The sequence below is a fragment of the Portunus trituberculatus genome, chromosome 31, assembly GCF_017591435.1.
Source record: "Portunus trituberculatus isolate SZX2019 chromosome 31, ASM1759143v1, whole genome shotgun sequence".
Classification (NCBI taxonomy): domain Eukaryota; kingdom Metazoa; phylum Arthropoda; class Malacostraca; order Decapoda; family Portunidae; genus Portunus; species Portunus trituberculatus.
In genome coordinates, this window is record NC_059285.1 from 20,686,841 (window position 1) to 20,706,508 (window position 19,668).

At 34.7% G+C, this 19,668-nt stretch overlaps 1 protein-coding gene across 1 annotated transcript in view; it reads left to right on the forward strand.

Annotated features, from left to right (window-relative positions):
- Window positions 1-16,218, forward strand: part of LOC123511313 (dihydrolipoyllysine-residue acetyltransferase component of pyruvate dehydrogenase complex, mitochondrial-like) — a 308,658-nt gene extending 292,440 nt beyond the window's left edge. The window contains exon 10 of the mRNA XM_045267094.1: window positions 15,901-16,218. Coding sequence (XP_045123029.1) covers window positions 15,901-16,030 — 130 coding nt within the window. The 3' untranslated portion in view covers window positions 16,031-16,218. The remainder of the gene's footprint in view (window positions 1-15,900) is intronic.
- The last annotated feature ends 3,450 nt before the right edge of the window (window positions 16,219-19,668 follow it).

Below are 19,668 nucleotides of genomic sequence, written 5' to 3' on the forward strand. Positions count from 1 at the left end.
AAGAAATTGATAAGTACTATAGTAAGACTCAGATTGGAATATGCAGGAGTAATGTGGACCGCTCATAAAAAGAAACACATAAGGAAGTTGGAGAGACTACAAAAAATGGCTACAAGAATGGTTCCAGGATTTGAAGGGATGACATATAAGGAGAGACTAAAGGCTATGGATCTACCAACCCTGGAACAAAGAAGGGAGAGAGGGGATCTGATACAAGTTTATGAATTTATCAACAGAATGGACCAAGTGGATAATTGTTGCTCAGGTATCAGACGTAAACTCGGCTTGCCGTAACAACATTTAATTTCGACCTGTCGGTAACACAGCAATGAATATACACGCATAACGTGAATATAAATCCCAACAATATATAGAAGTATACATCTATCACACCATACATATACACATCTGTATTATCCAATTATACCGTAAACACCACTTATCAATACCCTGAAAGCACAAAATACCAACATAGTTAACATTAACCTAAGCAACTATGATAATAAGATACAATTACACTCACAACAATGCCTCCCCTCTGGTACCCAGCAGATGGCCCGTAATCAATGCTGCGTAGTTTACAGCAATCACATCTTGCTGCCTTAATTATGTATCACCATAGAAGCGTACTGAAACAACACTCTCATATACAAGCTATACAAAGTGCAAATTAATATAGAAATATAACATATGCTACGAGCACACATACGAATAGATAAACCAAAATTTACAACTCACATCGGTACACCGTAATTCACAACCCTAACAAAATTGTATAAGTAATAACAGTAACAATAAACATATCTTAATGTATTCACATATGCAGTAGTAAATCCATAACACCACCCGCTTGCCTGGCAGTGGACAAGGGGCACACCACAGAGCGACTGACTGAAACCCTACCGCCTGTCACCTCAACGCCAGGCTAAACACATCATCGAAATGAACCACCCCAACACCAGGGTTCACACGTCATCATATTGAGCCACAACAACACCATGGTTTACATATCAGCAAAAGGAATTAATTATTAGTATGAATAACTAATAATACACTCCTGGCCACATGTTATTGTTCCTCAATGGGTAACAGTACCACCAGCTTGTGGACAGATCTTTTGATGATTGTGTCACATTGTCCTTTATACTGGTTTTCTGGTTTCTCTATTTTGTATCTGATATTTACATCTCTGACTTTATTATCTCTGCTGATTTCTACATCTACAACCTGCCCCATTTTCTATTTACCTCTCACGGTATTTGCATCTTGTATCAGAACAATATTACCGGGTTGTACATTTCTTTTACTTGTGTGCCATTTTTGTCTAATGATAAGCGTAGGAAAATAATCTCGTTGCCACTTACGCCAGAATGTGTTGAAATCATTTTGTATAAAGTTCAGCCTCTTTTGAATGTTATCTGAGGTAGACCATGAGCCAGAGGGAACTTTCCTGCTAGCTCTACCCAAAAGTAAGTCATTAGGACATAGATAGGTTCCTAATTCTACATCCATACCAGGCTTTATTCCAATAGGCCTTTCGTTCATCAAGTTTGCTATTTCGAAAACTATTGTTTGTAAAGTTTTAATGTACTACAGCCTATGAGCGTTTTAATGTACTACAGCCTATGAGCATTGTCAGAGACTTTTTCACAGACTTGATTAAGGCTTCACTGACACCATTTTGCCATGCAGCATCCGCAGAGCAATTGAATTCCCATTTCAAACCTTCTCTGGTGCCAAATTCAGTGAGATCAGACATGTTCTAATTGTTGATTGCACTTTTAAGTTATTACTTGCCGAAACTAACTGGGACCCTAAGTCAGAGTGAACAGTATCAGGATATCCATGAATAGCTGTAAGTCTTCTGAAACTTTTAAAAAAACTGTAAGTGTCATATCCATCTACATCAGTGGTTCCCAAACTGGGGGGCGCGCCCCCCTAGGGAGGCGTAAAGAGAATTCAAGGGGGGCGTGAAGTCATCTGCTAAAAAAAATGTTTTAATAGATTATAAGAATAATAAAATCAAAATGTCTCTCTGGAATGTACTATTATTTGTTTGAGTGGCTTTCATTATTAAAATTTAATACAAACAGAGATCTGTTTTCCTGAACAATGCTAAGAAATAAATGCAATAAAATAAAATAAGTTCACATGAGCAAAAGAGGAAGTGGGAGGGGGGGGCGTGCGGGTCTACTGGAAGCAAGAAGGGGGCGTCAGGTAAGATAGTTTGGGAACCACTGATCTACATCAATATATACAGCACGTGTAACCATACAATTAAATATAACACCATAGGCCTTTCCAGTAGTTGTTTTCGTAACGTTATCTTTAATCTGAAAAGATCCAAAGATATCTACAGCTGTGTGATAGAATGCTGGACAAGGGCTCATTCTTTCATCAGAAATCTGACCTTCAACCTTGACATCCAACTTTCTACAAATTATACAAAACCTGGATTGGAGCTTAGAGAGCGTAACATCTACCCCAGCATGATCTATACTGTGCAAGTAATTGATATACAAGGCTGTAAATGAATGTTTCTTAGGTAATAAGATAAAACAATCCTGATTCCAATTCTGCTTTAGCCAGTTCTCCATCCTTTGTCCAACCATGATAGTGCCATCTTCAGTTTTAAATGGTTCTAATCTTTGAAAATACCTCTCCTAGTCTTCAGGAAGACACTGCTGTGCTTCTCTAACCGAAAACTGTTCAGCTTTTTGAAGGTCTTCAGGCTCAAGCATTAATTTTACGCCCTTCAAAGATTTTACTTTAAAGATGTTTAATATTCTAGCAGTAACTGCAATTAACCTATTATAGTTCTTGAAATTTGACGCATCAATAGTGGTTTCTTTCTCACTATCCGAGCATTATGCTAGATTAACATGAATTCTTTCAGGTAATTCACAGTCTCCTAATTGACTAACAGGCCACATTTCTAAAGGTAGAGTCATGAACCCAGGACCATATTTCCATAATGAGTTGGTAACAGCATTTGAAGGTTCATGAGGCCTGGTCAATAGGTCGGCAGGATTAAGTTTCGAAGAAACCCACCACCATTCATTGGGATCACTTTTCGACTTAATTTCCACTACTCGAGTGGCAACAAATGTACCAAACCCATGTGACTCCTTTTGGATCTGTGCTCTAACAATGGCAGAATCAGTTATATGCATAACCGAGCTAAATTTATATTTTGCTCCCTTTTACACTGAAAGCTAAGCTTCTGTTGAGAGACACTGTGAAATGTGTTGCTAAGCTAAGATGGGATGATCCTATGCCCTTCCATATACGCGATCAGTGGGTGTCACATTTTTATGATTTATTCAGCATTGAGACACTGTTTTTTGAGAGGAGTGTTATGCCTACCTCAGCCAAAGGAATGCCTATGTTAGTTATATTTAGTGATAGTTCCTCAGATGCATATGGTGCTGTTGCATATGCAAGTTGGGAGATAGAATCTGGTAGATTTGAAAGCAGACTCATCAGGGCAAAGAATAGGATAGCACCTTCTAGGCAGCTTTCTATCCCAAGACTTGAATTATGTGGAGCTATTATGTCATGCAGGATGCGTAGATTCTTTAATGAATCTACGCATCCTGCATGACATAATAGCTCCACATAATTCAAGTCTTGGGATAGAAAGCTGCCTAGAAGGTGCTATCCTATTCTTTGCCCTGATGAGTCTGCTTTCAAATCTACCAGATTCTATCTCCCAACTTGCATATGCAACAGCACCATATGCATCTGAGGAACTATCACTAAATATAACTAACATAGGCATTCCTTTGGCTGAGGTAGGCATAACACTCCTCTCAAAAAACAGTGTCTCAATGCTGAATAAATCATAAAAATGTGACACCCACTGATCGCGTATATGGAAGGGTATAGGATCATCCCATCTTAGCTTAGCATCACATTTCACAGTGTCTCTCAACAGAAGCTTAGCTTTCAGTGTAAAAGGGAGCAAAAATCCTAATGGGTCGTATACAGAACACATCTGACTAACGACAACCGTTTTCGTCAGAGAGGAAGGTATATTCTCAAAGATATTGGTTTTGTTTAGGTCTGGACATGTTCTTATTCCCTTATATTTTGGAGAGAAATTCAGTTTTGTTTTGAAATAAAATACATCACTTCTGCATTTCCAATTTAGACCAAGTACCTTTTCACCATCATGCTTTAGCACATTCATGTCAGAATTCTCGTCATCTCCAGAAATGACCCATCGTTTGATCTTAAAACTACCACTAGACAATATATTTTCAATATCTTTGATAAGGGAAAGTGCCTCTTCTTTGCTTTCAACAGAATGAATTATATCATCTACATAGGAATTAGTTTTTATTACATTTGCTGCTTCAGAAAATTTACTTTCTGACAACTCTGCTGTGTGTTTGAGTGCCAACAGTGCAATAATTCCTGATGGTTTGTCTCCAAAGCCCATGGATGTCAATACATAGTGATCTGGTTTGCAATGTGTTTGCAAGTTTCTCCAGACAAACCTATGTACATGCTGCTCTAATTTTGGAAGCTTGATGCAATGGCACCAATCGCTATCTGTGTAGTTTTCATTGTTCGCCAGCTGGTTTAATTCACAAGTTGGTCCTGCCTATCGCGCTGAACTGTCGCTCTTGTGGAAGCCCTATTAAAAAAATATATATACAGATATTCATGCCTACATACCTCATAATATAAACGTTTGGCTATTTATCTATGTGTCTGATTGAAAATGACATAAAAATATGCAAATATATGTTCCTAATGGTGGAAAGTATGGATGTACCAGTGTCCCATCAAAATATTTTTTGTAAGTCTAGTAGTACATATATACCTTATCACAAAATTGTCAGAGTTTCTGCATAGGACAATGCTCCACTCAAAAAGTGTAGAGCAAATATCACTGAGTAGCATTTATAAAAAAAACTATTTTCGGAGTCTGTGCCGAAATAACCTGGCCAACATTGCCGAAACCAAATTTTCCTAACTGAATCACAACAAGCGAACTTGGTATGCCTTTTGATCTCAGAAAGTTTCTCAGAGTTGGCGCTGTCCATTTTCTAAGTTCATCCTCACTAATATCCATAGTGAAGTCGTTGTGTAGCGAGTGTGGCGATGGCTCTTAACACGCTAGATTTGTTTACGTTTCCATAGAACATTCTCGGTGCATGTCAGACAATATCCTCTATACTGTTAATTTCTTAAGACTATTAATTGTTGTGATTTTCTGTATGAATATAATTCATATTAATTTTTATGGAAAGAAAAAGGCATTAAAACTACGCTTTACCTATTAATGATCTTTTCTATTTTTGTCCCAGAAATGGAGATGGTAAAGATGGTAAATAAACATTTCCACTTTTTTAGCTTATATGCCACGAGTACATTCTTAGAAAGATTATAACTATTTTATTAAACCATTTAATATTTACAAAACGTGCAGAAAAGTACGTTCCAGTTGACCAACTTGCTGTGAAATAATTGACCCATCTGGCGGTTGAAGGCACCTACATAGCAGATCGCGATCGGTCCCATTATACATTTTGCTTGTATCACCAGTGAAACCTACTTCATTCTCATGGAATCTTAATATACTAATCATTGAATTCAAAAGATTGGGACCCTTCGCCCAAAAGCTATTCAGTAATTCATCCATATATTTGGCAGAAGAGTCAAACACAATTCTTAGTGGGGTTGATACGGATCAAGGTTTTAGCACTTCATGATGTTGAATGTAAGTAACAGGGCCAACATAATTTCTCACTTCATCATCTGATAACTTACGAGCTACGTTACGCTTTATCATGTCTATGATCTGGTCATCATCATCACAATCACCTTCTGATATTGGAGCAATTGATCTTATATCCTCTACCACCACATCAATCACTCTTCTACTATTGCTAAAGTTTCATCAAGTCGTTTGAACATCTTATCAAAATCATGATCTGTACCACGAACTGTTTCCAAGGCTTCCCTCGAAAGACCCTATCTGAGAACGAAAGGATCTTTACCATAACTGGATTACATAAGTTTAACAAAATCTCTCTTAAAATTACTGTATTCTCTCACATCTCTGTTAAACACTGGCACATCAATGGGCTTTACTTTAGGAAGTTTCCTTGCTTACATTTCATTCTTAACTTTTACGAATAACACTTGAGCTTCACACTTTCTGTCCTCTAGTTCTTTGATATATTTGTTAGCTTCTTGTATTAACAGTTCATCACTATCTTCATCTAGCAAATTGCATTAATGTTCATTGGATACTTCAACTTCCTCATAAGCTTTTGCAACACACTAATAACTTTCTTCCAAAATTTCTAATACCACTTCATCTGCTACATACTTATGAAACTTGTCCAGCTTACGTGTCAGTTTCGCCTTAACTGTTCCTCTTTGCTGTCTGGCTTTCCTCTTCTATGCCTCCAGTGACATCCCGGTGGTGTCGTCGTCGCCTTTGCCGTATTTGTCACCGCCTGCCATGTTGCTTGTTGTCGAAATGTTGCTCAGGTACCAGACGTAAACTCGGCTTGCCGTAATAACATTTAATTTCAACCTGTCGGTAACACAGCAATAAATATACATGCATAACGTGAATATAAATCCCAACAATATATAGAGAAGTATAACATAACATAACATAACATAAATAATAAGATAACAAAGGGCCTCCAAAGATAACAAAGGGCCTCCAGGGCCCATCTAGGTTATGCTGTATCAGTGCTTTGTACCTCGCCATCAGTACTTAAAGATACACTTTCAAGTACACAATACATTATATACTAATTCTAAATATTTGGCCCATTAACATGGCTAAGTCCTGCAGCGAATTCCTCTACAATCTGTGATCCCCATACATGGGGATCATGTCTTGTTTAACTATAGGTTTAACCCATCACACCATACATATACACGTCTGTGTTATCCAATTCTACCGTAAACACCACTTATCAATACCCTGAAAGCACAAAATACCAACATAGTTAACATTAACCTAAGCAACTATGATAATAAGATACAAGTTGACCTTGAAAGAGGATTAGTTGACCTCACTTAGGCCCCCCACCACCGCGGTTCCCCCACCCCGCCGTCACCAAGTATTTTTATTTGTTTGTGAGTTAACAGATTGTAAATTAGTATGGCGGTAGCTATTGAGGTATATCAGAGTGTGATTGAGTGCGTGAAAGAGAGTGTTGAGATGGGATTGGGAGAGTTTGTTGTGTGTGAGATGTGTGGGCATGACAGGAAGGTCGTTGACTTTTCTGAGTGTATGGTGTGTAGGCTCAAGAGCGAGAATTTAGTTCTTTCTCTTGAGCACCGAGAATTGCGAGAGGAAATCAGAAAGCTAAGTGAGGGGAAAAGTGCGAACGAAGTTCTCATCTTTGAGTTGAAGGAGGAGGTTAAGAGGCTTGGGGAGGCAGTGGAAAAAATTAGGCAGGAGATCAGTGTTAGGCCGAAGGTTGGACCTTCTGAGGGCGACAGGGTGGCTTGGCCCTCTGTCGGGAAGAGCAGAGTGGGGAAGAGGGAGCAGGCGAGCCAGACTGGGAAAGATAGTAGTCAGGATGGGCAGAGATGGCAGGTTGCGAGGGAAGGAAAGCGGAGGCAGTTAGGGAGGATAGGACTAAACCTGTTGAGTGTGAAAATAGGTTCGGTTTGTTGGAGGGGGAGAGGAGAGTGAGAGTGGAGTGAATGAAGTGGTTGTGGTGAGTGAAAGGAGAAAGAAGGGGGTAGAGGAGAGGAGGAGGATGGTTGTGCCTAGCACACCTCAGGTGTGTGTGGTGGGTGACTCTCAGGTTAGGTATTTAGATAGCACTTTCTGTGGGAAAGACAGGGATAGGAGGACGAACGTGTGTATGCCTGGTGCAGGTGTGAAGGCAGTGAGTGAGGAGGTGCAGAAGAGGGTTGGGGGATGGAGAGGAGGGTGTAGTAGTTTTGCACGTAGGTGGGAACGATGTCAGAGCAGGTGGGTCGGAGGAGTTAGTGGCAAGATTTCGGGAAATGTTAGGCAAGATAAGGGAGAGTGGTAGGAGGTGTGTAGTGTCAGGAATCTTGCCTCGTGTGTATGTTAGCAGGAATGGTTGTCTAGAGCCATTGGTGTGAATGATCGGGTAAAAGGGATGTGTAAGGATGTGGGTGTCAGCTTTGTGGATGTATGGGATAGGTTCTATGGGCGAAGGATTTGTATGCTAGGGATGGTGTGCATCTGAGTAGGAAGGGTGTGGATGTGCTGAGTGGATGTCTGGAGGGGGAGTTGGGATGGAGTGTAGGGGTGAGGTAGCAAATGCATTCCAGAAGAAAGATGCTAGACATAAATTAGATAGGATAAACAGAGATAGTGAAAAGATTAGGAAAGATTTCCAGGTGCAAATAGGAGAGAATAAGATTAGGATTCCAAATAAGGAGACAGCATCTAGGAAGGTAGCAGGACTTAAATGTTTTTATGTAAATGCCAGGAGTCTTAGGAACAAGAAGGACGAGTTATCTAGTTATATAGTTGAGGAGGACTTAGATGTTGTATGTGTCACAGAGGCATGGGTAAATGAGGAAAAGTTTAGGAAAATAGGAAAGAATATGAAGTAGATGGATACATTATGTATTTACACCAGAGAATTGGTAGGATAGGTGGAGGAGTAGTTATTTATGTAAAAAATCCTTCATTTCCAGTCAGGTTAATGGTATTAAGGTAGATAACAGAGTAGAGTCCTTATGGCTGGATGTTAGAGTAAACAAAAGTAAGGTTATTAGAGTAGGAGCTTTTATAGACCACCTAACCAGTCAGCAGATGTAGACAACCTTATGGTAGATGAGATAAATAGGGGTGTACTAGTCAGACAATTATCTTAGGGATTTTAATCTTAAGTCAGTAAACTGGGAGAGGATGGTAGGAGATGCTAGTGAAAATAAGTTTATGGAAAGTTTTCAGGATAACTATTTAGTGCAGATGGTAGATAAACCTACTAGGGGGAGGAAGGTTTTAGACATAGTACTAACAAATATTGAGCATTGTTTAAAGGAAGTTGAGGTAGGAGAGACTTTAGCAAACAGTGACCATCATATAATTAGATTTATCATTAATTCCAGTAGGGATAATATAGTGAATAAGACTAGAGTCCCAAACTATCAGAAAGGCAATTATGGTAGGTTACGTCAGTTATTAGGAGAGGTAAACTGGGAAGATAGTTTTGGAAATAAAACTGCACAGGAGATGTGGGATATTTTTAAGGTTGTAGTAAAGGGTATAGTGATGCAGTGTATCCCTTACAAAGATATAAGGCAGAGAAACAGGAAGCCATTATGGTGGACTCATGAGATAGGTAGCCAGATCAGAGAGAAGAAGAGGGCATACAGAGAGTTGCAGAAAAGTGGGAAGATGTAGATTTGATTAGGTACAGACAGGTCAGAGATGATTTGAGTAAGGTTATAAAAAAAGTAAAAGGCAGGCAGAGATAAAACTAGCTAGAGCTGGGAGTAAAGATCCCAAAAATTATATAGTTATTACAAGGTCAGTGATAAAAGAAATAAGGATAGGATTGGACCACTCAGAAAAGATGGTGTAGTAGTGGATCAAAATGAAGACATAGTAGAATTATTGAATGAACAATTTTCTTCAGTATTTACTAGGAAAGAATAGGAAATCCTGTTACAAACAGTGCGACGAGTAGTTTAAGAGCTTTAGAAAATATTGATATAAAACCGGGAATTATTAGGAAATTTATTCTTGAACTAGACGATAGGAAAGCTAGTGGTCCTGATGAGCTACATGCCAGAGTACTTAGGGAGGGTGTAGACAGTATTTCTGAAGCACTTAAGTTAATCTTTGAAAGATCACTTAGGTTTGCTGAGATACCTCAGGACTGGAAGTTAGCTAATGTTACTCCAATATTTAAAAAGGTAGGAAGGATGATGCGAATAATTATAGACCGATCAGTTTAACTAGTATAGTATGTAAGATACTAGAGAAAATCATTAAGGGTAGTATTTGGGAGCATTTAAATGAGAATAGATTAATTAGAGATACCCAACATGGCTTTAGATCAGGGAGGTCCTGTCTTACAAATTTGCTCGATATCTTAGAATATATTACCAAGGAGTTAGATGATGGAAATAGCATAGATGTTATATATCTAGATTTTAGCAAGGCGTTTGATAAGGTACCGCATAGGAGGCTAGTGTACAAATTGAGACTACATGGGATAGGGGTAGGTTAGTTGATTGGATTAGTGAATGGCTTTCTGATAGGAAACAGAGAGTAGTATTAAATGGGGCAATGTCTGAGTGGAAGGAAGTGGTTAGTGGGGTACCCCAAGGATCAGTGCTAGGACCTCTTCTTTTCTTGGTGTACATTAACGATTTAGATATAGGAATTAGTAGCAAAGTATCAAAGTTTGCAGATGATACTAAGATAGCATGTGCAGTACAGGGTGAAAAGGACAATTACAGAATACAACGAGACCTGGACAGGCTGATAGCATGGGCAGACAGGTGGCAGATGGAGTTTAATTCTAAAAGTGTCAGGTTATGCATTTAGGTAAAGACAACACAAACTTTAACTATGAGATGGAGGGATGTTGGCTAGAGGCAGTAGAGGAAGGAAAGGATTTAGGAGTAGTGATAGACAGGACTATGAAATTTTCAAAGCAATGTTTAGAAGCAAGAAATAGGGCAAATAGGATCCTGGGTTTTATAAATAGAAATGTTAGTTATAAAAGTAAGGAAGTGGTGCGTAGCTTATATAATTCCTATGTTAGGCCCCATTTAGAGTATTGCATACAGGCCTGGTCACCCCACTATAGGCAGGATATCAACATGTTAGAAGCAGTTCAGAGAAGAGCAACTAGGATGATACCAGCATTAAAGCGCCTGGAGTATAGAGATAGATTAAAGGAATTAAACATGTTTTCATTTGAGAGGAGATGTATAAGAGGGGATATGATAGAGTTATTTAAAATGTTCTCAGATACAAACTACATAGATGTGAGATCTTTCTTTACCTTAGAGGAGGAAATAGGACTAGAAATCATGGCAGGAAGATTAGAAAGCAAGGCTGCAGGTTAGATATAAGAAAATATTTCTTTAGTCATAGGGTGGTAGACTTCTGGAATGCATTGCCAGAGACGGTTGTAAATAGCACTAGTTTGACAATGTTTAAAAACAGATTAGATAAGCACTTAAATTTATTAGATTTATAATTATGTATAGCACTGCATGATAGTTTTTATAAGAAATTTACTATAGTTAAACAAGACATGATCCCCATGTATGGGGACCACAAATTGTAGAGGATTTCACTGCAGGACTTAGCCCTGTTAATGGGCCAAATATTTAGAATTAGTATATAATGTATTGTGTACTTGTAAGTGTATCTTTAAGTACTGATGACGAGGTCGCTGTGCGACTGATACAGGATAACCTAGATGGGCCCTGGTGGCCCTTTGTTATCCTATTATTTATGTTATGTTATGGTGTAGTGAAGATCAACTGATCGTCGAAACTGCGCCAGTGCGTCCGCCCTCAACCATGCCTCTCGAATGTGTAATTCACTGTTTGATCTGCTGCAGTCTCTGACGAGACAGCCAGACGTTACCCTACGGAATGAGCTCAGAGCTCATTATTTCCGATCTTCGGATAGGTCTGAGACCAGGCACACACCACACACCGGGACAACAAGATCACAACTCCTCGATTTACATCCCGTACCTACTCACTGCTAGGTGAACAGGGGCTACACATGAAAGGAGACACACCCAAATATCTCCACCCGGCCGGAGAATCGAACCCCGGTCCTCTGGCTTGTGAAGCCAGCGCTCTAACCACTGAGCTACCGGGCTGTGTGTATGTGTGTGTGTGTGTGTGTGTGTGTGTGTGTGTGTGTGTGTGTGTGTGTGTGTTTTTGCTGCAGGACTTAGCCCTGTTAGTGGGCCAAATATTTAGAATTAGTATATAATGTATTGTGTACTTGTAAGTGTATCTTTAAGTACTAATGACGAGGTCGCTGTGCGACTGATACAGAATAACCTAGATGGGCCCTGGTGGCCCTTTGTTATCCTATTATTTATGTTATGTTATGTTATATGTTACACTCACAACAATGCCTCCCGTGTGGTACCCAGCAGATGGCCCGTAATCAATGCTGTGTAGTTTACAGCAATCACATCTTGCTGCCTTAAGCATGTATCACCTTAGAAGCGTACTGAAACAACACTCTCATATACAAGCTATACAAAGTGCAAATTAATATAGAAATATAACATACACCACGAGCACACCACATCGGTACACCGTAATTCACTACCCTAACAAAATTGTACAAGTAATAACCGTAACAATAAACATATCTTAATGTATTCACATATGCAGTAGTAAATCCATAACACCACCCACTTGCCTGGCAGTGGACAAGGGGCACACCACAGAGCGACTGACCGAAATCCTACCGCCTGTCGCCTTTAATATTCCATTTATTCATCTAATTAGTAATGCATGTAAGTAATATTTATGCAGTTGAAAAAAAAAAGGGGGGAGCGAGAAGAAGAGATAACAGGCTCCAAGGATGGTCAAGTTAAAGTCAGTACAGTGAGTGGCAGGGAGGTGTGGCATGTATGACGTCATCACCCCAGCTCCCCTGCGCTGAGGCCCTGGGATGACATGAGCAGATACCGCTTCTGTTAATTTTTCTTACCATATATCGAATTAAGGATAGTAATTTCCAAATACCGTAACTGTGAATTTACCGGATAAAGAACTACCGTATAACGAGGACTTACTGTATATATATATATATATATATATATATATATATATATATATATATATATATATATATATATATATATATATACAGTCAAACCTCGCCGAACACGACAGTTACGTTCCTGAGCTCGTCGTATACGGCGAGATTCGTGTTCAGCGAATAATAGGCCCTATGGGAAAATAGGGGTTACGTTCCCAGATCCTCCCCCAAAAATTTTTTACTAAAATGCTGAAAAAAACAAATATATATATATATATATATATATATATATATATATATATATATATATATATATATATATATGTAAATATATATGTAAATATATATGTAAATATATATATATATATATATATATATATATATATATATATATATATATATATATATATATATATATATATAATATACACACACATTATATATATTTATATACAATTAATGAAGTACCAAGCACACATTTTATTTGATTATAGTACTAGTACCTTTAGTTTATTTGCTGGTTGGAGAGGGCTGAAATATGAAGTGATGGGCCTCTGACTGGCAAATGCCTCCATATGGCGTAAAGTCTCCTTGTAGGGCAAAAGAAGCTCCTCAACACCCCTCTTGAACTTACCTTAATGCTCCTCTCCAGAATGGGATCTGTTTCAGTGAAGAGGGATGTTGCATCTTCCATGACTTTCAGCAAATTACGAGATGTCCAAGACGCTTGGGAGGGGAGGTCAAGTGCATCCACCAGAATCTGCGGGAGATTCAAATGGAGACCAAATCGTGCAATCGCGAGTAAAGTCGTGCTCGGCTAAATATGGGATATTTTACCGATTCATGTATACGCGAGTTTCGTGTTCGGCGTGGTTTGACTGTATATATATATATATATATATATATATATATATATATATATATATATATATATATATATATATATTGTTCCAGCCTAGCAGCGAAAAGTGGTTCAGTTGTTTGTTTACATTTCTCTATGAGACGCTCCAAGGCAGAACTTCCAAGTAGCAAATGGCCAAGATGAGCTGCTCTTTCGTTTATGAGTGGACCAAGCTGTCTGAACTTTTTCATAAAGAGCATTAAAGGCCAAAAATAGCAACGAAAAAATAGCAGCAGCTGGCTGGGGGGTGAAGGGGCAGCCATGTTTGTTTACAGCTGACAAACGCGACAAAGAAAGTTGATGGAAAAGTACTATAGTGTGACGCCGCCTTTACTGTTGTGTGTACATCCTACCACCCGTTGTACTGCTTATGTACCATTTTTTGTTTCAGATTATACATTTAATGTGCTTTCATTCATTGTTTTCTTACCCATTTGGGTTATGTACATGTTCTCTATTTATAAGGGGTTGGGAGAGGAAATTCCGTGTATCTGGGTATTTCGTGTATCTGCCAGTGCCTTGGCTGCTATAATCCGGATACGCGGGCGATTACTGTATATATATATATATATATATATATATATATATATATATATATATATATATATATATATATATATCTAACTTATACGAATTCCCCACCCCCTAAAAAAAATTAAACTCAGACTTTTGGGAGATGCAGGATTTATTTATTCAATTTTTGGGTATTTAAGATTTTGGGATTACTATTGTATCTCCAAAATCTTCAGACCCTAAATTACCAGATGGTATAGTTTATTTTTAATAATTAAATACCCTTCCCATCAGGAAGCCATTTTTAAATGTCTTCTGTGATTGTGTCATAGCCTGACTCGCGCTACACAGTACGTGGCCAGGAGTCAAGTAGGGAGGTGTTTCATTTACCTCTGTAAGTTGATGAGAATTAGACTGAGAAACATCAAGAAGAGAAGACAACTAGAAACAAACAAACAAATGTATTGTTGTGAGACAGCTGGACTTTCAATTCTGGCCTCCCCTCTCCCCGCCGTCATTCACGTTATCTCCCCCTCCAAGACCTTGCCTCACCCCATGCCTCACTGCCAGGCGTCTCCACCATCTCTCTATTATCATAAGACTGTTATGATTTTTTCAAACACTTTTATTTTCTTACTGCCTTCATCATCACAACTTTACATGACATAGCTCTCATAATAACACTATTACCAAAAATCATATTGAGACAGGTAGAAAGCTGTACCAGACAAACAATAAATACTTCACTATCATTATCTCACTTCAACACACTAATAATGACTCAGATAGTGTCCAATTCAGCAGTGAAACAGCAGATTGCCATGATACTGCTGATGGCACCTTCCCAATCCTCACATTTTCTAGAGAAGCAGGTATCTCATATGTTATCGTTATATCTTGCTCCAGGTAGTCATTATTGTATATACAATCATTTAATGTGCTTTCATTCATTGTTTTCTTACCCATTTGGGTTATGTTCATGTTTTTTTTTTCTCAATTTATAAGGTGTTTGGAAAGGAAATTCCACTTATCCGGATATTTCGCGTATCCGCCAGGGCCTTGGGTGCTATAATTCGGATACGCGGGCGATTACTGTATTTCTTTATTTTTGTACTGTTTTATGGTATTAAAGGGTAAAAAATGACAGTTTCAAGGTCCAAGTGTCAATTTAGATTATTACCATAGGGTCATCAATTTGGCTATCAGGATTTCAGCTATTTCGCAGTGATAGATGCACCAGTTAGGTGCGACAGCAGAGGTTTGAGTGTGGATATAAAATTCTGCATCCCAGGTCTCGTATAATGAACTATGTGGAGGGTAAAATCCAAGAATTAAAATTTTATGGTGCCACATTTCCATTCATGGCATCGGAATGATATGTGCATCTAATGTTTTCTTTTTTATTTCTTTTCTTCTTAAGGTAAATAGAAAAAAATGTATGAAAAATACAATGTGAGCGTGACACTATGGATTCACCCAGTCAGATACTTTTCCATTTAAAACAACATATTTCTATCTAATTCTTCAGTACCAAAGGGCATATTTTTTTTGTAAAAGTGTCTTCTTTTTGTTTATTGAAATTATAGTGTATTGTATATTTCTTGGTTTTAGTTGTCACTTTTTTTATTTTATTTTTTTCCAGTATGTGAGTGTGGTTTCATGAATTACTAATATTCTTTAAGATATTCATGTTTGAAATTGCAAGATTTCAGAAGACACCTTACAACACCATATTTAATTGTTATCTCACACACAGGTTCCGTGTGGCCCAGGTGATGACAGTAACGCTAAGTTGTGATCACCGGACAGTGGACGGAGCAGTAGGAGCTCAGTGGTTGGCTGCCTTCAAGAGATTCCTTGAGTATCCATCCACTATGATACTGTAACTATTAAGATGTACAACATGTAGCCAGGCAGGCAGAGAGACGTCAAAAAATGTTAGGAAGATGATTGGATTAGAGGTTGTGCACAATTCAGTCTCCTGCTCATGTACACACACACACACACACACACACACACACACACACACACACACACACACACACACACACACACACAAGCATAAAGCATAAAGCCCAGGCCCTGTAAAACTACAACTAGGTAAACACACACACACACACACACACACACACACACACACACACACACACACACACACACACACACACACACACACACACACACACACACACACACACACACACACACACACACACACACACACTTTCTTTGTATTGATGTTTTCCATTCATCATTATTTACAATTAACCTTTGTTGTATGGCAGGAAATTAGATGTGTTTACCCCAGTGGTATTTTTTTTTTTTTTTCAGATGAATTTGAGTTGGACACCATGATTATTGTATATGCTGCACTATAAGATAACTCTATATATAAGATAACCTTCAATTTTTTAAGGAAAAGTTTAGGTTTTGAGCTCTTACTGGTGTATAAATCTTTGATTATGGAGGGTGCATCACTGATGAGCCGCAACATGAAGGGCTTCCGTGACGGTCAGTCGGATGCTTCACATTAGTATCATTTCAAAATTCACCATCCCTGTTCTGTACAGTTCCATATGTTTCTGAGTTCTGAAATGGCAGGAATATGCATTACTTTCATTTCCTGATGACTACGGTACTAATTGCCACAGGTGTATTGCTGACATTTCACTGGGCCCTGGGTAGCAGTAATACTGCTGTTCCCTTACTACCAATGCTGCTAGTTTTAAAATAAAGTCACTCGATTTATTAACCCAACAATTAGCTCACATATAAGTATCCAGGCCTCTGGATTTAGATTACTTGGGTGGTTAGTAGTGCTTTATTTGCCACACTATGTAAAAAACCAAAGGATTTAATGATTGAAATAATTGTTCAGATGATTGGTCTTAAAGAAAGGAGGCCATACAACTACCAAAATTTGCAATTTGACTGGAATGGGGTGAACAAGTGTGAAGAAGTACATATGCAAATTTCATGAAAGAAGAAATGATTAAATACCACAGAAGAAACCTCGCTCTGGCAGACCATGAAAGATATCAAATCATGTTGGAAACATGCTTTAGTTGTAGCTGCTGACTCTGTTGTTCATTTCATTATGTTTGTAGTACAATTTGAGATCCTGCATGGTCTGCCAGAGCAAGGTTTCTTCTGTAGTATTTGATCATTTCTTCCTTCATGAAATTTGCCTATGTACTTCATGACACTCATTTTCCCCAGGCTAGTGAAACTGCAAATTTCGGAAATTGTATGGCCTCCTTTCTTTAGACCAATTATCTAAGCAATTGTCTCACTCATTAAATTCTTAGATTTCGACACACCGGGGTAAATAAAGCACTACTAACCACCCAAGTCATTTCAATCCAGAGACCTGTCACGGAGCTAGAAAGTGCAGACAACCTCATTTTACTACTGCCAGAAGCAGACTGACAGTTGACTTTATGTTTGGCACTAAGTGGGAAAAATTCCACGGCGTCATAGAATGGTCGCAAATTTTTGTCTAAAAATTACTTCAACCTCATAAACACCAGTTTTTTTTTCCACGACAAATATGTGATCAAGTACCCACATAGTTGCATATTTTTATCTAGTACTAAATATATATATATATATATATATATATATATATATATATATATATATATATATATATATATATATATATATATATATATATATATATATATATATATATATATATATATATATATATATATATATATATATATATATATATATATATATATATATATATATATATATATATATATATATATATATATATATATATATATATATATATATATATATATATATATATATATATATATATATATATATATATATATATATATATATATATATATATATATATATATATATATATATATATATATATATATATATATATATATATATATATATATATATATATATATATATATATATATATATATATATATATATATATATATATATATATATATATATATATATATATATATATATATATATATATATATATATATATATATATATATATATATATATATATATATATATATATATATATATATATATATATATATATATATATATATATATATATATATATATATATATATATATATATATATATATATATATATATATATATATATATATATATATATATATATATATATATATATATATATATATATATATATATATATATATATATATATATATATATATATATATATATATATATATATATATATATATATATATATATATATATATATATATATATATATATATATATATATATATATATATATATATATATATATATATATATATATATATATATATATATATATATATATATATATATATATATATATATATATATATATATATATATATATATATATATATATATATATATATATATATATATATATATATATATATATATATATATATATATATATATATATATATATATATATATATATATATATATATATATATATATATATATATATATATATATATATATATATATATATATATATATATATATATATATATATATATATATATATATATATATATATATATATATATATATATATATATATATATATATATATATATATATATATATATATATATATATATATATATATATATATATATATATATATATATATATATATATATATATATATATATATATATATATATATATATATATATATATATATATATATATATATATATATATATATATATATATATATATATATATATATATATATATATATATATATATATATATATATATATATATATATATATATATATATATATATATATATATATATATATATATATATATATATATATATATATATATATATATATATATATATATATATATATATATATATATATATATATATATATATATATATATATATATATATATATATATATATATATATATATATATATATATATATATATATGTATATATATATATATATATATATATATATATATATATACATATATACATATATATATATATATATGTATATGTATATATATATATATATATATATATTATATATATATATGTATATATATATATATATATATATATATATATATATATATATATATATATATATATATATATATATATATATATATATATATATATATATATATATATATATATATATATATATATATATATATATATATATATATATATATATATATATATATATATATATATATATATATATATATATATATATATATATATATATATATATATATATATATATATATATATATATATATATATATATATATATATATATATATATATATATATATATATATATATATATATATATATATATATATATATATATATATATATATATATATATATATATATATATATATATATATATATATATATATATATATATATATATATATATATATATATATATATATA